Consider the following 25,270-nt stretch of genomic DNA (forward strand, 5'->3'; position numbering starts at 1 on the left):
ATATATATATATATATATATATATATATATATATATATATATATATATATATATATATATATATATATATATATATATATATATATATATATATATATATATATATATATATATAAAAACTGAAACAAATACAAAAGAACAAAAAAAAAAAAATGCCTGAGCCTCACACTGAAAATATGTTTATGCAGAGGCATTAACAACCAGCAGGGGTCCTTCAGACTGTCATGCACACCATCCTAAAAAAAAAGGGGGAGAATAAAAGCAAGGTGGCCCCCCCTCACTCAGCAAACCAAATGGTTTGTTCCCTGGCGTTCCTAAACCAGGCCTATCCTGTGATGATGCCACTAGAAAACATACAAGGGTGTGGATGTCTTCATGCACCACTACAACCCTCAGCGCAACCCTGTGGAGGCGGGCAAACATGCGCATAAATGTGTACTTGAGACAAGTAAACCAGTGAAAATGTGTGGCCCATGGGATCAAGTGTGCGTTTGCATCATGAGTCACTAAAAGGTCATTCGCAATGGAGCTTTGTTATATTCTATATATGGACAAGGAGACAAAACATGTCCAGAAGCATTCAAAAATCCTTATTAAAGGGTTAGTTCACTTCCAGAACAAAACATTTCCTGATAAATTACTCACCCCCATGACATCCAAGATGTTCATGTCTTTCTTTCTTCAGTCGAGAAGAAATAAAGGTTTTTAAGAAAAACATTCCAGGATTTTTGTCCATATAGTGGACTTACCACTTACCAATGGGATCAAGTATTTGATTTTCTTTGCATGTTGGCTTTGTAAACACTGGTTAGGTACTTCCGCCTACATCATGCTTGACTTTTCAACGTTTCTACATAATGCATGAGGTTGAGCATTTGTGGTTAAAAAGTATATAACAGTTTTTTTTTTTTTTTTTTTTTTTTTTTTTAAATAACCAATCATTTTCTAGACGAGACCCTTCTTTCTCAGCTGGGACAGTGTAGAGCCCTTTGAACCTGCATTGAAATCCTGGAATGTCTTCAAAAATCTCAAAGGGTTAGTTCACTTCCAGAACTAACATTAACCAACCCCTTTGTCATCCAAGATGTTCATGTCTTTCTTTTAGTCGTAAAGAAATTATGTTTCTTGAGGAAAACATTTCAGGAATTATCTCCATATAGTGGACTCCAATGGTGCCCCCGAGTTTGAACTTCCAAAATGCAGTTTAAATGCTGCTTCAAAGGGCTCTAAACAATCCCAGCCAAGGAAGAATCTTATCTAGCAAAACTATCAGTCATTTTCGAAACAAATTGACAATTTATACACTTTTTAACCTCAAATGCTTGTCTTGTCTAGTCTGTGTAATCCGGGTAATTCGGGTCAATACAGATAGGGTATGTTGAAAAACTACAATCTCATTTTCTTCTTCAACTTCAAAATCATCCTACATCCCTGTTTTACGTTTTAATTGTAAATGGCGTTTGCTGGTCTTTGCATGTTCACTTTGTAAACACTGGGTCGGCATTTCTGCAGCGATGTAGGACGATTTTGAAGTTGGGGAAGAAAACGAGATGGGAGTTTTTCGACATACCCTAACTGTCTTGAACAAGGAAAAACAGTTCACGCAGACATAGGGTTAGAGGTTAAAAAGTATATAAATTGTCAGTTTGTTTCGAAAAATGACTGATCGTTTTGCTAGGTAAGACTTGTTTAAAACCACTTGAAGCTGCATTTAAACTGCATTTTGGAAGTTCAAACTTGGGGGCACCATTGAAGTCCATTATATGGAGATTAATCCTGAAATGTTTTCCTTAAGAAACATCATTTCTTATCGACTGAAGAAAGAACGACAGGAACATCTTGGATGACAAAGGGGTGAGTAAATGATCTGTAAAGTTTTGTTTTGAAAGTAAACTACTCCTTTAATTTCTTTTCAACTGAAGTAAGACAGGCATGAACATCTTGGATGACATGAGGGTGAGTAAATTATCAAGAAATATTTTTATTCAGTAGTCAACTAATTCTTTAATAAAAAATATAAAATAAAAATAATCAAACCAAGAACCAGGGCATCCGTACAAAGATCAGGCAAAGATACAAAGTACTTTCACGTTTATACTTGTATTTGCCCTGTCAAGCAAAATACATAATTATCAAGTTTTTAAATTTTTCCTCTATGTGATGTAAATTTATCTAATTATAATGTGTGATTTATTACAAGACGGCAACAAAATAACCAGATACTACTGAAAATGTAAGTAAATTAATTCCCTACTGTGAGAGGACTGCATAATGTAGTGCTTAAGGGACGATTAAAAAAAAAAAACTTTGCAAGGCTGTAACCACATTTTTAAGCATTAGAGGTGATATTTAAAAAATTCAGCCATTAAATAATAATAATAATAACAACAACAAACATTTGGTTGACCACTAATCTCATTGCATTATGCACTACAGTACATAGGCCTGAGGTGAGACATTATTTCTTAAAAATGACTAATGAATGAAAAAGGAAGAAGAAGAAAAAAATGTTTAAGCAGAAACTACTTGATTTCCTGAGAATGGGCTTAATGCATTAAATTAACGTCCATTCAATGTCAAAGCAAGGTGGTAACAGTATCATTCTGTGCCACAGGATGATCATAATATTCAGAGATACAAAAATATCTGCACATTATGACACCGCTCAATATAATTACCTGACCAAGATAGTAAGACAAGATACTGGAGATGCTTAAAACCACACTAGATGTCATTTAAAACCATAGTGGTAAATTATCCCTTTAATGAATGATCCATTATGAATGCACAAGCTCCGATTCAGTTTCATAATTCAAACATGGATGAAAAAACAACCTAAATCAGATTTTATTTTACCTTTCTGGTCCCCTTCATTGTTTGGCGTTCCTGTATCCCTTTGTTCGAATGACTCCACTGAAGTGCTTCTCTCTCTTTTAATCTTGCCTTTTGCCCCATTGCCTGAACTCAGGCCTTGTCCATTTTTGAGTCCCATACTCCCTATGGGGCCTTGGGGACCTTTGGGTGTGTGGCTTCCACTCAGCGACTTGGGGTCACAAGGAGACGGCTGTGATTGGCTGCCGGCGCCCCCTTGCTTTCCCTGGTTGGGCAGTTTGGAGTCCATCTGTGCGGCGCTGGAGGGGGACATCACGGGTGGCGACCTCACCATGGCCTCCTGCTTGGATTTTGGACTGCTGAGAAAAGCCAAAGGGAAAATGGGTGAGGTTGACCCAGGACACACAGTCTGCAATGATTTCAGCACTAATAAAAATGATCATCTAAATATTTTTCAAGATCAAACAAATCAACAATATCCAAATTTGAGAGCATTTGGGGCCTATTAACAGTAATGTAATTTGCCTTATTGTCACTACATCTTGCATTTGTTTATTATGCATCATGTGCTACTAATTTTCTGTGATAATTTGAGCATTAGTAATGCAAGCTGTGCTGAAAGTGTTTTACGCTTTTTAATATTTATTAAACATTTAAACAAAACAAAATTACACTACTGTTCAAATGTTTCCGATCTGATATTTAAAAAAAGATTTACTTTTGGCATTTTTTGGCTTTATTATTTTTAATTCATACTTAATTCTTTTGAAAGAAGTCTCTTATGCTCACTAAGACGCTTTTATTTGATCAAAAATACAGTAAAAACAGTAATGCTGTGAAATATTATTACAATTTAAACAGTTTATGCAATTTATTCCTGTGACTCAAAGCTGATTTTTCAGCATCTTTACTCCAGTCTTCAGTGTCACATGATCCTTTAGAAATCACTCTAATATGTCACCTTAGAATTATAAGGTTCTATCTGCATTCTGAGCACTTTTGAGATACAGAGCTTAAAAGTTTTTGCATTCCATAGACTTCTGTAGATAGGACTATTTTAGTTGTCTAAAATAAGGCCCAAAATGTACACAGCTTACAAAAGAAACATCAAATAATGTAAATAAGTTGTCACAGAATAAGAATATGTGAATAACTCAATTTTGACAAAAATGTCAGATAGAACCTTATAATTCTAAGGTGACAATATGCTAATTTAGTGCTTATGGCTCATTTTTTAATATCATCAACACTAAAAACGATTGTGCTGCCTAATATTTTTGTAGAAACCCTCATACATTTTTTCAGTAACAAATATTTCAGAAAAAAAAAAAATTCAATTGAATGCAACCTTGCTGAATAAACTTACTTTGCAGGGTTACTATTTAATGTTTTTATTGTATATTTTGAGTAGTACATTCATAACTGCCATAGTGAGATTGTATCTCATTCATATTACCTTGAAACATGCCAAAAATGCATTTACTCAATAGTTTCATATGCTGCAACATCAGCAAGCTGTGCTGAAAATATTTTATACTTTTTAATATTTATTAAATATTAATCAAAAATATATAAATAGTACACTACTGTTCAAAGCTTTCTGGTCTGTATGTTTTTTTTTAAAGATTTTTTTTTTTGCATTTTTTTGGCGTTATTATTTTTAATCAGAACTTAGTTCTTTTGAAAGAAGTCTCTTATGATCAATAAGGTGCTTTTATTTGATAAAAAAATACAGTAAAACCAGTAATGCTATGAAATATTATTACAATTTAAACAGTTAAACTTTTTTAATATATAAATTTTAAATGTAATTCATTCCTGTGACTCAAAACTGAACTTTCAGCATCTTTACTCCAGTCTTCAGTGTCACATGATCCTTCAGAAATCATTCTAATATGCTCATGTGGTGCTTATGGCTAATATTCTAATATCATCCACACTAAAAAACGATTGTGCTGCCTAATATTTTTGTAGAAACCCTCATACATGTTTCAGTAACTAATATTTCAGAAAAGAAATATCAATTGAATGCAACCTTGCTGAATAAACTTACTGTCCCCAAACTTTTGCAGGGATACTATTTAATGTTTTTATTGTATATTTTGAGTAGTAAATTCATAACTGCCATAGTGAGATTGTATCTTATTCATATTACCTTGAAACATGCCAAAAAATGCATTTACTCAATTGTTCCATATGCTGCAACATCAACAAGCTGTGCTAAAATATTTTATACTTTAATATTTATTAAATATTTAATAAACAATTTACACTACCGTTTAAAGTTTCCGGGTCTGTATTATTATTATTTTTATTAATGTATTATTGTATTACGGTCTGTATTATTCTTATTTATTTTTTAAAGATTTATGCAACCTTAATGAATAAACTTACTGCCCCCAAACTTTTGCAGGGTTACTATTTAATGTTTTTATTGTATATTTTAAGAGTAAATTCATAACTGCCATAGTGAGAGTGCATCTTATTCATTTTACCTTAAAACATGCCAAAAAATGCATTTACTCAATAGTTCCATATGCTGCAACATCAGGAACACAAAAACAAGATTTTACAAAACATAATAAACGTTTGTGCCTTTTCCACTCTGTCTGTGGAAAACCAGCAGAATCCTATTAACTTCCCTTTCTCTGGTAAAGAATACTACTTAGGCCAGAATGAAAAAGCGAAGACAACTGAGTCATATATTAGCAGCTGACTGACCGACTGCAGTCACCACACCCTGAAAACATGCCACTTGATAATAGGAGGAAAATCTTGACGTGTATCAGTGACGCAATTACAGTACTCTCAGCGACCTTCTGTCCTAGCCCTGTTCTTTGTTGACAAGAGTGCCAGGTTAATATTTAATCAAAACTCGTCAAACCAGATCTCGCACAAGCTAGCCTTCATCCATGCCCAAAGCAATGGTTACTGGGGAAACCAGTTACACGCCAACGGTAAAAGCTGGTCATTGTTGGACACCTTTGAGTCTGGCAGGAAAACTCAGTATTCCTTGTCCACTGCTTTCATACCGAAGCCTGAAAGCGCAAACTGCTTTCCAAATGTGAGGTACCAGTTTCACAGGCCATGTTTCAGAGCTCTGTGCACAATGCAAAATATTTTCCAGCATTCAGAGAAAATCCAAACGCTTTGGACAGCAGCCGCAAACATATACAAAATGGGTTGTGATTAGGCTATGGGCCATAGCGTTCACTGAAGGACTCCCAGGAGCCCCGCTGCCGACTCCTTAACCAATTCCAGATCTGTGAATCAGCAAGAGCAGCCATTTTGGAACCAACGTCCAGCAGGGCGGGATGTATGTGCTCTGGCTGCGCTGAAGTGGGTCAGTTTCTCAAAAGCTCAATGAGGTTTTGGAAGCTTTCCAGGTCCAGCTCTGCCTTTAGGGCACAGTTTGCCCTGCACTTGTGCTGCAGTTACTTCAGCTTGCACTGGTTTCCTGTCCGTAAGAGACAGCTCAATGGCCATAAGGAGGGTGGGAATTGCAAGTAAGTGGGCAGCAAATGATTCGCTGGTGTGGTGCATCTCCATTAAGGAGAAATTAAAAACAACAACAACTCCTCACACACTTAAGAAGAGTTTAATATAAGATAGTGGTGAATTAATAGCATCCGCAATTGTGTCCAACTGCAATAAAACGGTTTGCTAATGCATTTACCTAGGGAAATAAAACTATTTTGATAATTTATTAATTCAATTAGGGATGTGCAACATTAGATTTTTTCCAAAATCGACTGGTCGATGTGCTCAAAAACATCTACTGTAGATAAAACAGAAAAAAAAAAAAATTTATATCCACTAATCAGTATTCGAAAGGCTAGTTAATTGAAGACAGTTTCCGTGTAATTGCGACCTTTTCTCTTCTATTTTTCCCCTCGCAATTGACCTTTTTTCTCAGAATTGTGAGATATAAACTCAAAATGCAAACTGCATTAAATATAAACTCGAAGTTGCAAGAAATAGTCTAAAATAAAATAAAATGTAAAAAATCCTTACTCTATAACTCGCAATTGTGAGTTTGTCACAATTCTGAGAAAAAAAGTTAGAATTGTGAGATATAAACTATAGATATGCAATGAGATAAAGTTCTCAGAATTTATAATATCTAATATAATATTAATAGATAATAATCTCACAGCTGTAACTTCTTTCTCAGAATTGTGACTATTTCTCATAACTTCAAGTTATAAAAAATAAAAAAAAGTCAGAACTTTATATCCTGCAATTCTTACTTTATAACTCGCAATTGCGAGTTTGTCAGAATTCTGAGGGGAAAAAGCCACAATTGCGAGGTATAAACAATTCTGAGAAAAGTCAGAATTGTTACAGCAGAAGTTACAGCTGCTTTTACTCAGAGAAAAGTCAGAATTGTAAGTTTATATCTTGAAATTCTGACTTTATTTCTCAGAATTGCGACAAACTCTTAATTGCGAGTCATAAAGTAAAAATTGTGAGATATAAATGTGAAATTCTGAGAAATGAAGTCAGAATTGCAAGATATAAACTCAACAATTCCGACTTTTTTCCTCAGAATTTCAATTGTATATCCTACAATTCTGACTTTGTAACAACTGTGAGTTAAGTCAAAATTGCGAAATATAAACTTGCAATTCTGAGAACATGGTCTTTTCCCCCTCAGAATTGGACTTAAAGGTCCCATATTGTCAAAATCGAAATATCCTGGCTTTTTTCATGATAACTGAGGTCTAGGGGCTATGTAACTACCATATGAGTTTCAAAACAGTCAATCCACAGTAAACTGCACACAGCCTGCATAAAGTAGCTGTTCATTTTCACGAGCCGCTGTGACTTCCGCAAAGATGTGACGTCTGATCTACTCAGTCACCGCCTTCAGTCACCACCCCAGCACCAACCACCGTCCCACCCTCCTTTTGTCAAACCTCCGACAACATCGTGTCCATAACATTGCTAAGCAACAACAACACAAAAACAAGTCGAGAAAACCCTGTTCAGTCGATAGATGTCGAAACTACATCATTGCACAGGCTTCAGAACAACGTGAAAATAAGAGACCAGTGGCACGTCAACTTCAGCCTCTTTCACACAGCGATTCCGGTAAATACACGGATAATGTTTCCCATGATTTGTTCCAGAGTTGTTTGATTTAGTTCATTCACAGTTATTTTCCGGAATCTGTGCGTGCTTTACACACAACCCATAAAGACATGTGACGTTTGGATGTGAGATGTAATGCGACGCGTACGTTTCACTAAACTGAAACTAACCTGAACAATCTGTGCTTCAGCGCTGATAGTGCCGCTTCATTCCACTTTGCACGTATTTTTTCGTTGTGAAGAGTGGCATGATAACGTGCATCATCACTACAACACTGCCTTTATGGTTCTGGCTTTTGTTCACACAGCGCTCGTTCCCATAATTTTCCAGAATCAGCGCGCATTGTGAAAGGGGCTTTACTAAAGCAACAGTTATGTAGCTTACTGCATTCGGTGTTTGAAAAAGAAAAAACAATGATCATTCTGAAATATCCTGTTGAGTATCAGCAGCCTAGGCTCTCTCTATGGCTCTGGGCTCAGCTAAAGCATACATGACCGAAGTTAACTGTGGTTGGCCTGGCTGTGCGTCACTCAGAAAACAACAGGCCAATCAGAAGAGAGACTCATGAATATTAATTAGATGGGCCAAAATCGACCTGTTTTTGACAGAGCTCCTAAAAAAAGGAGCTGTAAAAATATATTGAGATGGATTTTGGCACTTATACCGCAAATATATATTCTTAAGGACATCAACAACTAAAAAAAAACCTCCAGAAATGTGTACAATATGGGACCTTTAATGAATAAAAGTATTAATTTCTTTCAAACTGTAACATATAAAATAGTACAAAACTAATAAAACTTCTGTTTCAAGGAATAGTTTGTACACAGTTCTCTCACCTCTGAGTGTTAGCCGATGGAGAGTTCCTCACTTTGGGGTTGCTGGAATGCATTGACGTCAGTCCCAGTGCGACAGAGGCAGGAGCAGTAGAGTGCTGGTGGGGACTGGGGGTGTGTGTATGTGTGTGGGAGTGTGTATGTGTAGTGGTGGGCGTAGCTTTGGCCCGGGTGCTCCGGGGCCCGGTATTGGGGGTTGCGACAGGGCTGCTGCAGTCCTGGCCCTCCTCTTGCCGTTCTTTGGCCCTCTCCTTCCTGCCTGAAGCGTTTCCTGTGGTTCCGGTAGCTGCGGTGGTTGCCGTGGCTGTGGCTGCTGCTGCTGCTGCTGCTGCTGGTCTCTCCTCCTGCACCTCCAGCATTCTCTGTGTGGGCTTGTCTGGAGTCTCCCCGAGGAGCCCTCACAGCCCCTGGCCACACTAAACGCAAACAAACAAGCAAAGAACAGTTAGTTTAGTCAGATGCTTTTGAAATAAGTCTCTTAAGCTCACTAAGGCTGCATTTATTTGATTAAAAGGTACAGTAATATTGTAAAATATTATTACAATTTATTATGAATTTTCAGTATCATTACTCCAGTCTTCAGTGTCACATGATCCTTCAGAAATCATTCTAATATGTGACCCTGGACCACAAAATTAGTCACAAGTAGCACGGGTATATTTGTAGCAATCGCCAAAAATACATTGTATAGGTCAAAATTATAGATTTTTCTTTTATACCAAAAATCATTACGATATTAAATAAAGATCATGTTCCATGAAGATATTTTGTAAATTAAAATTTAAAACAATGATTCTGGATGATTTTGAAGTTGGAGGAGAAATGAGATTGCGTTCTTCGTCTTACCCTACACAAAAATAAAGGTGCTTCACGATGCTATAGAACAGGGGTCACCACACTCGGTCCTGGAGGGCCGGTGTCCCTACAGAGTTTAGCTCCAACCCTAATCAAACACACCTGAACCAGCTAATCAAGGTCTTAATAGGTATACTTGAAACTTCCAGGCTGTTGTGTTGAGGCAAGTTGGAGCTAAACTCTGCAGGATACCGGCCCTCCAGGATCAAGTTTGGTGACCCTTGCTATAGAAGAACCTTTTTTTGTCTGAATGGTTCCATAAGAACCTTTAACATCTGAAGAACTTTCTGTTTTACAAAAGGTTCTTTGTGGTGAAACAAGGTTCTTCAGATTAGAAAAAGGTAAGAAAGAGATGGTTCTTTTTGGAACAAACAATGGTTCTTCTATTGCATCGTGAAGAACCTTTTAAAGCACCTTTATTTTTAAGAGTGTTTCTTAAGCAGAGTGCACAGACTAACCACTAACCACATATGATGAGCATTTGTGGTTAAAAAGTACATAATTTTTCATATTTTCTAATTTCACTGGATAAGACTCTTACTCTTCAGCTGGGATTGTGTATAGCCCTTTGAAACTGCAATTTGGACCTTCAACCTGTTGGCTCCCATTAAAGTCCACTATATGGAGAAAATCCTGGAATGTTTTCCTTAAAAACATTTTTTCTTTTAGACTGAAGAAAAGAAACTGAGTGAACTAAACCTTTAATAAAAACAGTTTTACTGTAAATTTAAAAATGCAGCCTTGGTGAGCAAAAAGAGACATTTTGCAAACACATATGTGACCCTGGACCACAAAACCAGTCTTAAGTCGCTGGGGTATATTTGTAGCAATAGCCAAAAATACACTGTATGGGTCAACATTATTGATTTTTCTTTTATGCCAAAAATCATTAGGAAATTAAGTAAAGATCATGTTCCATGAAGATTTTTTGTAAAATTCCTACTATAAATATATCAAAATGTAATTTTTGATGAGTAATATGCATTGTTAAGAACTTAATTTGGACAACTTTAAAGGTGATTTTCTCAGTATTTTGATTTTTTTGCACCCTCAGATTCCCGATTTTCAAATAGATGTATCTCGGCCAAATATTGTCCTATCCTAACAAACCATACATCAATAGAAAGCTTATTTATTGAGCTTTCATATGATTCATATCTCTCAGTTTTGTAAAATTTAACCTTATGACTGGTTTTGTGGTCCAGGGTCACATATATAAAGAAATCCCTAAACATTTGCACAGAAGTGTTTATTACCAAAGCATAAAATCAGAAAAGTAAAAAAGTACAGACTACAAGTGGACAAAGACAGAGAGAAAATATTTTGTAATTATATTATTACAATTTATTATGAATTTTCAGCATCATTACTCCAGTCTTCAGTGTCACATGATCCTTCAGAAATCATTCTAATTTGTGACCCTGGACCACAAAATTAGTCACAAGTAGCACGGGTATATTTGTAGCAGTAGCCAAAAATACATTGTATGGGTCAAAATTATAGATTTTTCTTTTATACCAAAAATCATTACGACATTAAATAAAGATCATGTTCCATGAAGATATATTGCAAATTACCTAGTTTAAATATATCAAAGCTTAATTTTTTGATTAGTAATAGGTCTATGCATGGCTAAGAACTTAATTGGGACAACTTTAAAAGTGATTTTCATAATAATTAGATTTTCAAATAGTTGTATCTCAGCCAAATATTGTCATATCCTAACAACAATACATCAATGGAAAGCTTATTTATATAGCTTTCACATGATATATAACTCTCAATTTCACAAAACTGACCCTTATGACTGGTTTAATATGGAAATAATCATATTTCTTATCAATGTTGAAAACAGCATATATTTGAAATGGAAATCTTCTGCAACAATATAAATGTCTTTACTGTCATTTCTGATCAATTGTATTGTGTCCTTGCTAAATAAAAGTTCTAACTTCATGCAAATAAGTAACTAGCTTTTGAATGGAAGTACATAAGTCTATTTTTCCTTTGCATTGCCACACCTACATTAGCTCTGAAGTAACATGTTTACTTGTTTGTCCACCTGTGCAGACACGTTTCATAGGAGTTCTGAATAACCTGAAGTGGCTATGAACATCCAAACCATGAAAACCATGCAACAAAAACACATCCAAGTCAAATTACTCAAAAAATACTAGTCATGCCAAGAATATAAGCAAATTTCAAGTCACTGCATATTCGCCAAAACGCTGTAGAAGTTCAAGGTGAGAAAATGTGAATCTGCCAGGCAGTGGCCATCATCCAAAACTGCCTGAAGAGTCAGACTGAAGGCCACCAAAAGAACGATTTGTTGAAAACAAGTAGTCGTGTAACATCTCGGATGGAGGCGTGTGATAGACTGAAAAACTGTGTGCTGGTGGATTTTGTGGTCTGCAAAAGAACATCACGCTGAGAACACAGTTAAAGCGAGGAGAACCATCATGTGACAGGACTGGAAAATTTTAAAATCCAGGCAAAATGGATGGAACCAAGTGTGGAAAATTGAAGTATTTGAAAATTGAAGTAAATGGACAATATCTTGCAACAAAAGCCAGTCTCATGATGTACTCTCATTTGAAAAGTCTGCTTTGTTACTTTTGATCCACACCACATTATATTGTGCCAAATTGTTACACTTTCCAATTGATACCATTTTTCCCCTCACTGCCCTCAAACCAGGATATTCATCTTTTCGCATTTAAGCGTCACAGGACGTAATACACCATTAGAAATTTTGGGGTCAGTAATTTTAAGCAACTTTATTCATCAAGGATGCAATCAAACAAGCATCACAACTAGGGATGGGAATTGATAAGATTTTCACGATTCCAATTCCTTTTTCGATTCTGCTTAACGATTCGATTCTTTATCGATTCCCTTATCGATTCTCATTTAGAAGAAAAGGGACAACAAATTGTTGATTATCATCACCAATGAGAAAATTTATTAAATAATAAAATAAATATTCTTCTGTAAAATTAACAAAATACAACATAAATTATTTTGTGGAAATTCTACAAGAATGTCCAACATTTTCTAATAGAAATTAAAATTCTCCTTTTTAAAAGGATATATATGAACTCAAAAATAGAACTGTCTGCCAGTGACAAATACAATACAGTGTAAAATGCAGCTGAACTGTGCATTTTGCAAATCTGCAACCATCAGCTTGCTATGAAGATTTAACAATTATTTTGCAAAAAAAATAAGCATATCTGCTTTTTCAGGAACGACACGTGATCTTTCTGGACTTATGTGATGGTCATCAAAATGTAATGCATGAGAAGGCGTTCATTTAACGTTAACCGTTACTAACAGCAAGTTTTACACAGCTAATATGATGGCAGTGTTTGTTAGTTAATTAGTTATTAGTTATTAAATATCAGTTTTATTAGCCGAGGAAATAACGTTGTTGCTGCTGCTGCCGCTGCTGGGTTGAGAACTGTAGTCCGGAGCGGATCGAAAACGCAACATTCTTTTATTGTTATTGCATGCTGTGTGCGCAAATGTTTTAGCATGTTAGTGGTATTTCCTCCCTTTGAGGAAATATCTACGCTGCAAGTATTGCAAGTTACCCTATTTTCGTCTTTTTTGGTGAAATACAACCAGACTTTTGAGCGTTTGTTCCGCTTAGGAGCCATGCTTACTATTGACTGAGCGTAAGCTACGCAACGTGCATACGTTACGCAATGCGCGTGATGACGTCATTCGTGCCCACTGGAATCGTTAAGGGAATCGTTTGCAAATTTTGCAAACGATTCAAAGGAATTGAAACACTGGGAACCGGTTCTCAACAAGAACCGGTTTTCGATTCCCATCCCTAATCACAACAGCTTTCAACAATGAAATTATTACACATTTTTTCAGCAGTAAATCGACATATTAGAATGATTTCTGAAAGATTGTGTAACACTGAGAACTGAAGCAATGATGCTGAAAATTCAGCTTTGTGCCACAGGAATAAATCGCAAAATATATTATAATAAAAAACAGTTTTGTTTTTTTAATGGTAACATTTTAAAGATTAGTTGACTTCCAGAATAACTCACTCCAGCGACATTCAAGATGTTCATGTCTTTCTTTAGTCGAAAAGAAATTGTGACCCTGGAGCACAAAACCAGTCATAAAGTTAATTTTTTTAAATTGAGATTTATACATTATCTGAAAGCTGAATAAATAAGCTTTGTTAGGATAGGACAATATTTGGCAGAGATTTGAAAACCTGGAATCTGAGGGTACAAAAAAAAAAAAAAAAAAAAACCTTGAGAAAATTGCCTGTGAAGCTGTCCAAATAAAGTTCTTAGCAGTGCATATTACTAATCAAAAATTCATAAGAGGTATATTTACGGTAGAAAAATCGACAAAATATCTCCATGGAACATGGTCTTTACTTATTATCCTAAGGATGTTTGGCGTAAAAGAAAATCGTTAATTTTGACCCGTACAATGTATTGTTGTCTATTGCTACAAATACCCGTGCTACTGAAGACTGGTTTTTTTGGTCCAGTGTCACAATTAAGATTTTAAAGAAAAACACTCCAGGATTTTTTCTCCATAATGTGGACTTCAATGACTATCAGCAGTTAAAGGTCCAAATAGCAGTTTCAATGCAGCTTTAAAGTGTTCTACACGATCCCAGCCAAGGAATAAAGGTCTTATCTAGCAAAACGATTGGTCATTTTCTAAAAAAAAAAAAAATTATATACTTTAACCACAAATGCTCATCGTGCACTAACTCAACCTCACACATTACCAAATCATGTTGGAAAGGTCATGCGTAACGTAGGTGGAAGTCTTAAGAGTTTACATAGCAAGCGGGCAAAGAAAGTCAACCGGCTTTAAAAAAAAAAAAAAAAGCTAAAACAATGATTTTGGATGATTTTGAAGTTGGAGGAGAAAATGAGATTGCGTTTTTCGTCCTACCCTACACTCTTAAAAATAAAGGTGCTTCATGATGCTATAGAAGAACCTTTTTTTGTCTGGATGGTTCCATAAGAACCTTTAACATCTGAAGAACCTTTCTGTTTTACAAGGTTCTTCAGATTAGAAAAAGGTAAGAAAGAGATGGTTCTTTTTGGAACAAACAATGGTTCTTCTATTGCATCATTAAGAACCTTTTAAAGCACCTTTATTTTTAAGAGTGTTTCTTAAGCAGAGTGCACAGACTAACCACATATGATGAGCATTTGTGGTTAAAAAGTACATAATTTTTCATGTTTTCTAATTTCACTGGATAAGACTCTTACTCTTCAGCTGGGATTGTGTATAGCCCTTTGAAGCTGCATTGAAACTGCAATTTGGACCTTCAACCTGTTGGCTCCCATTAAAGTCCACTATATGGAGAAAATCCTGGAATGTTTTCCTTAAAAACATTTTTTTTAGACTGAAGAAACAAACTGAGTGAACTAAACCTTTAATAAAACACAAGTTTTACTGTAAATTTAAAAATGCAGCCTTGGTGAGCAAAAAGAGACATTTTTCAAACACATATATAAAGAAATCCCTAAACATTTGCACAGAAGTGTTTATTACCAAAGCATAAAATCAGAAAAGTAAAAAGTACAGACTACAAGTGGACAAAGACAGAGAGAAAGAGTGCAAGCAGCACATAATGTGTACCACCTTGTAACCCAGATCTCTCTAACAGAAACAGCTGTGGGTTAGTCAGGACTCGAGAACTCAACTCATAATTGACTAGCACAAATCTTTATGCTCAGCAGCAATGTACGAAAACACAGGAGTGGAAACGATTAGGTTTATCTTCCAGGGTGTGCTTGTGCTTCTGTGTGTGAATGAGATCGTGTTAACATGTAGGGAACTTCTGTCTTTGCGCAAAACTGAGCTTTCATAAGATATGAGAACGCTCTCTAAAAGCTGCAGTGTCAGACTGCGTTGTCATCCAGAAAATATTCAGGACAGCTTCCAAAACACTCAAATGATGTAAGCATCTCACATATTCCCTCCCGGCCTAACAGTGAGCACTGAAAGACAGTGCTAACTCAACCCAGAGACTCCATTTTGGGGATTTACCATAATTGTACAGACTAAACCTATAAATGCTTTACTAAGCGCCTCAGGAAAAAAAAGGGCTGATCTGAATTAAATAAGAAAAACAAACATACTTTAATGCATATTAACTCTGATTTAGATTGCATTAATTCAGTATAATTTATACTGTTTTAAAACAAACCATCTAAACTCAATCGCAACTCAGCTTAACCTTCTTTAAAAAAAACAACATTTGACACTCATAAGTAATATGATTTTATATCAGGGCTCTACTGTGTGAGCACAATGCTCACATTTGCAAGTTAAATCAAGGCATGTGAATGTAAAAAAGTTTTGGGGCACACTGGCAACGTACGATTAAAATATAATACCAGCAGAATGAAAACTCCCTCATTCAACTAACAATGCAAATTTACGTCAACAGAGAAAGCTGGTACTTATCTACCGATCTGTTGAAAATTAATGCTCGTTATTGACTAATTAAAATGATTATAAAATGTGTTAACATATTTGTGTATCTTTAAGAGATCAATCTGATTGTGTTTAGTTGCACCTGTGGGGTTACCTAGATTTATTTACAATGCAAAAGCTAGCAAATACTAGTAATAATAAAAACAAATACTTCTTAAATGGAAGATTTTTGCAAAATCATTCTAATATCCAATATATTGCTCAAGAAATATTTATTATCCTCAATATCGAAAACAACTGTGCTGCATTTGTTTTGTTTTTTCAGGAAATCTGGAATGGACTATGGAAATAAATACATAAAATGCATCAATTTAATATACAGAGAGTGAGAGAGGACAGAGTGGGTTGTTTCAATGCAAAGGCAGGAAGAATCTTCACACTAAACTAAACTAAAATGAGCTAAAATTAAATAAAAATGTGCGTTCAAAAAAATACCTACATATATTTTTCCCATTTATTATTATTATTAGTGAACACATAAATAGATTTTTTAAAAGTCTGGAGGTAGAGAAAGAAAAGACTAGGAATACAAATTGAAAAAATAAAAAAATACTGGAAAAAAAAGACTGGAAATATGCACTATATTAATTCGTAAATAAAATAAAAAAGTATCTACATATATTTTTCCCCATTTATTATTTTTTAGCAAACATATACATATACGTTTTAAAAGTCTGAAGGTAAAAAAGGAAAAGACTGGGAATATCCACAAAAAAAAAAAAAAAAAAAAAAAAAAAAGTACCTACATATATTTTTCCTATTTATTATTATTATTATTATTATTATTAGTGAACATATACATATACTTTTTAAAAGACTAAAGGTAAAAAAGGAAAAGACTGGGAATATCCATAAATAAATAAATAAATAAAAACAAATAAATAAATAAATAAATAAATAAAAGTACCTACGTATATATTTCCCCATTTATTATTTTTTTAGCGAACATATACCTACATATATCTTTTAAAAGTCTGAAGGTTAAAAAAGGAAAAGACTGGGAATGTCCAAAAACAAAATAAACTAAAAAATAAAATAAAATATTTAAAAAAGTACCTACATATATTTTTCCCATTTATTATTATTAGTGAACATATACATATACTTTTTAAAACACTAAAGGTAGTGAAGGAAAAGACTGGGAATATTCACTCTATAATATTTTGCAAATAAAGTAAAATAAAATAAATTGTTTAAAAAGTGCCTACATATATTTCATTTATTATTATTATTAGTGAACATATACATACAAAGCAGTGAAAGAAAAGACTGGGAATATTCACTATAATATTTTGTATATAAAATAAAATAAAAAATATGATAATACAATACAATTAAATAAAAAATATTTTTTTAAGTATTTTAATTAAGTTTCTTATGCTGACCAAGGCTGCATTTATATGACTACTAATATAATACAAACTGTAATATTACATATAATGACGCATTTCAATTTAAAAAACATGTTCTCTATTTTAATATACATTTAAAAAATTATTTTATTTATGTGAGGGCAAAGCTGAACTTTCAGCATCATTACTCCAGTCCTCAGTGTCAAATTATCCTTCAGAAATCATTCTAAAATGCCGATTTGTTGCTCAAGAAACACTTATCATCAATATTGAAAACTTATGCTTAATACTTTTGTATTCCTTCAAGAATTTCTTGTTGAATGAGAAGTTTGAAACAACTGCATTTATTTAACATTTTGGATTTTGTAACATTATAAATGTGTCACTTTTGATCAATTAACTCAACCTAGAATAGAACCAGCAAGTACGGCAAGTACCAAAAGTTTTGAACGGTAACGTATCTGTTTAATATCGCAAAAAGTAAACCAATAACAAGAAATGAGCAACTGAGGCAGCCATTTCATTTTTTTTTTTTTTTTTTTCATTTAAAGCGTGGTTTCCTTGCATGGCCCCTTCTCTCTCTCTCTCCTCCTGAAGCCACACTTGCATACTGACATTCTCAGATTTCAGCATTCGCAGTGTGAGAGGCCGGTGTGCTGCTCCGGTGCTGAGCTCTAATGGCGTACAGCGACAGCAGCATGGCCATCAAGCCTTCTCCAGCCCGCCACAGACATTTCTCTTCATGCACGCACACCCACAAACACCGTTACCAAGGCAACCCCGACTGACAGGCCCTGGATCTACAACAGCCTCAAAAACACACCCGTACCCACCAATCTGCGGGAAGGTTTCGAATGAATGTGTAGTTTTACTGCAATTCCAATGACACAGAGCACTGGAATCCCAAGATCTACTAGATCGGCATTAAACAGTCAACATGAATTAGTGTTTGTGAAGTTATGGTGTTTTTCTCTGTGAAATATGCAGTAATACATCTCAAATTCATATTTTTCAAAAACGCTAAATGATTTGTACCCGTTTTAATCTCATGTTGATTAAATAAACAAAAAAGATAAATGAACATCCCATTCTGAGTCCAATAAGCCTGGAATGAGTGTTGAACTTGTGCACGTGCATTCAAGCTCAGACTTTTCCACTTCCTTCTCAGAAATGGACAAACATTGCTCTTACACTTCCTGTCCAGCCTTGAGCGAGTGGAAACAAGAAAGAGGTGAAAACAGTGGCCAGTGTGACAAGATATCCAGTATAATTTGGAAAGGACTGAGGACATAAATACATAAAATGCATCAATTTAAAATACTTAGAGAGGATAGGAGGGGTTGTTTTAATGCAAATAAATGCAAAACCACAATGCAGGCTTGGAATAATCAGACAAAACAAAACTTTGAAAATGTGTATAATAATACCTACATATATTTTCCCATGTATTATTATTATTATTGGTGAAAAAAAATATATATATATTAGCGTTTAAAATGTACCCACATATTTTCCCATGTAATATTATCAGTGAACATATACATATATTTTTGAAAAGGCTGGAGGAGGTAGAGAAAGAAAAGACTGGGAATATTCACTTTATAATATTTTGTTAAATAAAATAAAATAAAATAAATTAAATAAAAAAAGTACTTAATATTTTTCCTATTTATTACTATTATTATTATTATCATTATTATTATCATTATTATTATTTTTATTATTATTATTATTATTATTATTATTATTATTATTATTATTATTGAAAAAAATAAAATAGTGTTTAAAAAGTACCTACATATTTTCCCATTTATTATTAAAAACATATATACACACTAAAAGCTGGAGGTACAGAAATAAAAATAAAAATAAAATACTAAAAATAAATAAAATACTAAAAAAGTAAACATAAAAAGTAATATAAAATAAAATAATAAATTAAATTAAACGTGTGCTAAATAAATCAAAACGTTCAAAAAGTACATATATTTTTTTCCTACATAATATTATTATTATTATTATTATTATTATTATTATTATTATTATTATAAGTCAACATATACATATATTTTTAAAAGGCTGAAGGTAGAGAAATTAAATATATACACACACACACACACACACACATACATATATATACACACACACATATACATATATATACACACACACATATACATATATATACACACACACATATACACACACACATATATATACATACATATATACACACACACATATATACATACATATATATATGTATGTGTATATATATATATATATTAGTGGTGGGCCGTTATCGGCGTTAACGTGCTGCGTTAACGTGAGACTCATATCGCGCGATAAAAAAAATATCGCCGTTAATCTATTCTCAAAGTTGGGTTGGGAGCTGGGTCTAAACTACGCAAGATATGATGACTTTCACTTTGATATTTTAGCGCGGATGACGTATCTAGTTGAATTGCAATGTAGGGGGCGAGAACGAGTCTTCAACTTCTGTGAAATTACCACATCAAATGAGACGCGCAGACATGCATGCAGTTATGAAGCCGCTTCAGGGCAGGTGTGTGCGTTGCTAGACCCTTTTTACTGGGGCACGTGCCTCAGTGAAAATCTGCTGTGCCCAAGTAAAATCTCAAATTTGAGTTATAATTTACTTTGATAATCCCGAAATAAAGACATTATACTATATGCAACAACTGAATTGACGCTTCTAAAAGCAACGCAGTTTATTGTAAGATGCACGCAGATAGGCTATCCATACCCGCGCGCCTGTATATTTTACTGGAACGCGCACGTCGTACAGCCTTTTGCGCAGAAGTACTTGGTTACACAAGTTTGTATAGTTAATTGTGTTTTAAATGCAATTGTCAAGCAGTTTGTAATGCATTTTGGAAACAGGAGATGAGCGCCTGGTCTAATGCGCCACCTGGCTTGAGAAACCGTTCTCAAAGACTTACTTTTAGTCATTATTTGGGTAGCACACATATTCTGAATGCTTTCAGAAGAATTAAAATTAGCCATTTTAATCTAGATTAATTTCAAGATTTAATCTAGATTAAAAAAATTAATCTATGCCCACCACTAATATATATATATATATATATATATATATATATATAAAGAAAGAAAGTAAGAAAGGGTAAGAAAGAAAGAAAGAATAAAAAAAGAAAAGGTAAGAAAGAAAGAAAGAAAGAAAGAAAGAAAGAAGAACAAAAGGTAAGAAAGAAAGAGAAAGAAAGAAAAAGAAAGAAAAAGGAAAGAAGGAAAGAATAAAAAAGAAAAGGTAAGAAAGAAATAAAGAAAAAAAAGAAAAGGTAAGAACGAAAGAAAGAGAAAAAGAAAAAGGAAAGAAAGAAAGAAAGAAAGAAAGAAAGAAAGAAAGAAAGAAAGAAAGAAAGAAAGAAAGAAAGAAAGAAAGAAAGAAAGAAAGAAAGAAAGAAAGAAAGAAAGAAAGAAAGAAAGAAAGAAAGAAAGAAAGAAAGAAAGAAAGAAAGAAAGAAAGAAAGAAAGAAAGAAAGAAAGAAAGAAAGAAAGAAAGAAAGAAAGAAAGAAAGAAAGAAAGAAAGAAAGAAAGAAAGAAAGAAAAAGGAAAGGAAAGAAAGAAAGAAAGAAAGAAAGAAAGAAAGAAAGAAAGAAAGAAAGAAAGAAAGAAAGAAAGAAAGAAAGAAAGAAAGAGAAAGAATAAAAAAAGAAAAGGTAAGAAAGAAAGAAAGAAAGAAAGAAAGAGAAAGAATAAAAAAGAAAAGGTAAGAAAGAAAGAAAAGAAAGAATAAAAAGAAAAGGTAAGAAAGAAAGAAATGAATGAATAAAAAAGAAAAGGTAAGAAAGAAAGAAAGAAAGAAAGAAAAAAAGAAAATGTAAGAAAGAAAGAAAGAAAGAAAGAAAGAAAGAAAAGGTAAGAAAGAAAGAAAGAAAGAAAGAAAGAAAGAAAGATGAAAAGGTAAGAAAGAGCGAAAGAAAAGAAAGTTGCTTGCTTGATCTAGCTACACAAGTAGATGAAGGCCGTTCAGTGTGTATTTGCACAATCCATTAGCTCCAAACTGGCGCAGCAGCTCGGAGGCGCTGGGATGCGGCCGGCCGTCGGTGCTGCTACAGGGCATCATCAGGAACGCAAACAGGCAAATAGAAAAATAGCAGGAGGTGCGCGGCGCACACAGACAGCCGCGCTGGACGCCACAGAGCCGTGAGGCTTAAATGACTATATGAACTGTGTAATGGGCTGTTTACGGCAGAGGTCCTGCCACCCTTATTCAGTTAAAGCAAAGCTTCCTAAACTCCATTTCCATTTTGCATGGCTCAAGGGCTGTATACTCCCACTTATAAATCATAAAGAGAGCGTGCATGTGTGTAGGAGACGTGTGGGCCCCAACACACACGCGTAAGGCATCACGGTGAAAAGGATTTCTCATATTTTTCCTCACACAGACAAAAAAGAGCTGCTATAACCTTGAAAGCCATTGCCTTTGGGTGGAAAAAAAAAAAATAAACACATGCACGCACTTAAGTTGACGTTTAATGCTAGCCGTGGTTTTCCGTACCCAAATCCTAGTCTTTACCAGAGTATGAAACTGGCATTATATCGCTATTAGACGTAGCTTCTGTTAATATAATAAAGACAGCTAAAGAGACAGCTAGCATGATTTACGGCTGGATATAGCAGCCAAAACAAACAGTCGACACAAAATCCATCAATCTCAACCGCTCAACAGAGTCAGATGGCTAGAAGAAATGTCTTCATTCCTTATTAAAAAAAGGCAAATGCATATGCATATCCCATTTGTAATGCACAAATAATCGATAAGAAACAAGTCTAAACTGACCGTCTGCTTTGGCTGAGCGCCTGCAGCAACAAAGACACAAACAAGCAGATCTTCCTGTCAAGTGTAGATTATCAAACAACCGCATGGCCGTCGCAGACCAAATAGGCATCCAGACATTCAAGCACTTGGTGGTCGCTTTTACATACAAGTAGCTGTGCATTCAAACTATACACTGGATTGCATGAATCAGTCTCATGACCTTCGCATTGCTAGCACCAGTCTCGAGCTACAGGAATGTGCTTTCATTTATAGATGCTCTTCAAATCGGCAAATATTATATTGTAGTTTGCCTAAAGACAAATACATAACTTTCCATGCGTACAATGTGACACAATCAGGCAAATTTCCATTGACATTTAATTTGTCTACTCTGAAAGTGTGCACCAAAAATCACCAGTCAATCAGATTTGATGTGTAATATGTGACCCTGGACCACAAAACCAGCCATAAGGGTCAATTTTATTTTATTGAGATTTATACGTAATTTGATAGCTGAATAAATAAGTTTAAAAAAAAAAAAAAAAAAAAAAAAAAAAAAAGTGTATTAAAACTAAAATGAAAATTTAAATATTAATAACTAAAAATAGCAACACTTAAAGGGATAGTTCACCCAAAAATAAGAATTCTGTCATTAATTTCTCACCCTCATATCGTTCCAAACCTGTAAGACCTTTGTTCATCTTCAGGACACAACTAAAGATATTTTTGATGAGCTTTCTGACCCTCCATAGACAGCAACACAACTGACATGTTCAAGACCCAGAAAGGTAGTAAGGACATCATTAAAATAATCCATGTGACATCAGTAGTTCCACCAAAGAATAATTGATGAATTAAGTTATTATTTTTGTTCTCTTTGTGCACAAAGTCTCGCAGCTTCATAACATTAGGGTTGAAGCACTGATGTCACATGGACTATTTTAACAATGTCCTTAACTACCTTTCTGGGCCTTAAACGTGGTAGTTGCGAAGTTCCAAAGATGAGTGAAGGTCTTACGGGTTTGCAACAACATGAGGGTGAGTAATTAAGACAGAATTTTAATTTTAGGGTGAACTACATTTCTCAGTAGTATTACAGTAGCTCAGCCTCGAATTAAAACAGTTTTTTTCAATAACGAGCTATTTTAGTTTAACCACATTAATAGTATAGCATGCCACAGTGGTGCACACTCTGATTAACATGGACACTCAAATGTTGAAAAGACAGCATTCACCACATCATGACTTATGATACTGTTTAACACCACAGAGCTGCTGCAGAGACTTACAGAAACAGGCCCACCATAAACACTTAATACAGCACACTTATGAACTGACAAGCGACTTCACGGAATTAGTCTATTTATCAGCTAGAAGGACTCGGTCCTGCACCTGCAGATTTTTCTTCTAGCAGAAATCTGCTCGAACACACCTGACTGTAATTTATAAGTGAACCAAAGACCCTGATTAGCTCTTTCAGGTGCGTGTTTAATTACAGCCGCAGCTCGAGACTGCAGGAAGGCAGATCTCCAGCAGCAGGACTGAGCACCTCTGATCTAGTCTATGCACACGCTAACACCTATATTTTAAGAATTTAATTATACTTTTAACAAAGGCAAAGGTGGACTATATGCACAAGTAGGGATGTCAAAAGTACTGGTTTCTGGGTCATGCTGATACAAAAAGAAAAAGTAGTAGGTAGGTCACTTAGATTGAATAAATCCTCTACAACATAAACAAAAAGGTAGAGCTATTTTAATTAGAGGTTATTTCTAAGTTAAACCAATCAGCATGACCATTAAATAAATGACTTATAGCTTATAATACTATGCTAATCGTTTAATTATTGCTTGAAGGCTATATCAGATTGTTTTAATTGAATTAAAAATACATTTAGCATATTACTTTGTGTGATTAGAATCAAATTTACCAACAAATATGGATAAAATAAAATAAAAAAATAAAAGAAATGATCCCTGTAAGCCAATGACAGAAGCACACCATTCATGATCACATTTTACAAAGATACATTGCACTGCTAAAGTAAAGCTGAAGACAAGTCAATTCAATCACTTCAAGCTCAGCTCTTATCAGTGCATTCTGGGAGGGAAAAACAGATTGAGACTGCTGAGATATGTGTGCCATCAGACTTACAAAAAAAGGGATTTGCGAGTCTTAAACCAGCATTACTAGCTCAAGGTTAATTAATCAGGGGCATTCAATAGATTGAGCTTTATTTCTCTTAAAGACAAAACTTTCTCCACTGACAAGAGAAGAGCCACTTAAACACTAAGAGACAGAAGGGAGAAAAAAAATATCCACTATTAGTTGCAAATCTCTTCAGAGCCCCAAAAATAAATTCTGAAGTATGATTATTGATTTTGGGATCCATAAAGAGGCCCAGAACATTTTTGATCATAACCACTAAGCTTCACAGTCAGGAGGATACCAAAAAAGGATTCATCCATATTTCTTTAGTGCCCAGATCCATCTGAGGAATGCTATATGGTTCTGCAGATCAAATTGAAAAGCAGTCCCATGTACAGTGCAATATCTACAAGTCATAATTATAAAGACACCCTCTAAGTAACCTACAGGTCACAGTTTAGCCTTAATGACCACAGAAAGGCTTGAATGCCTTGAGGTTGCTGACCTTGCATCTTAAACCACAATCCATGACTACATTATATTCATCCATCCTTGGTGGATCCATAGCTCAAAATGACTACTCAGCCATATCTAAAGAGGTTCACAGGTAATGTGTGGTGAACAAGAGTTCATCCCAAAATGAATATTCTGTCATCATTTACTCACGCTCAAGTTGTTTCAAACATGCTTTCTTTCCTTCTGTTGAGCACAAAAGAAGATATTTTAAAGAATGCAACCAAACTGTTGATGGTAGCCATCGACTTCCACAGCATGGATTTTTTATATTGAAGTCAATGGCTACCATTAACTGTTTAGTTACACACATTTTTCAAAATATCGTTTTTTGTGT

At 34.5% G+C, this 25,270-nt stretch overlaps 1 protein-coding gene across 1 annotated transcript in view; it reads right to left on the reverse strand.

Moving 5' to 3' along the window:
* Nucleotides 1-25,270, reverse strand: part of LOC141336839 (B-cell CLL/lymphoma 9 protein-like) — a 59,516-nt gene that overhangs the window by 4,238 nt on the left and 30,008 nt on the right. The window contains exons 4-5 of the mRNA XM_073842568.1: nucleotides 8,766-9,178; nucleotides 2,857-3,191 (exon numbers count right to left, since the gene is read on the reverse strand). Of these exons, the coding sequence (XP_073698669.1) occupies nucleotides 2,857-3,191; nucleotides 8,766-9,121 (691 nt within the window). The 5' untranslated portion in view covers nucleotides 9,122-9,178. The remainder of the gene's footprint in view (nucleotides 1-2,856; nucleotides 3,192-8,765; nucleotides 9,179-25,270) is intronic.

The sequence above is a fragment of the Garra rufa genome, chromosome 6, assembly GCF_049309525.1.
Source record: "Garra rufa chromosome 6, GarRuf1.0, whole genome shotgun sequence".
NCBI classification, from domain to species: Eukaryota; Metazoa; Chordata; class Actinopteri; order Cypriniformes; family Cyprinidae; genus Garra; species Garra rufa.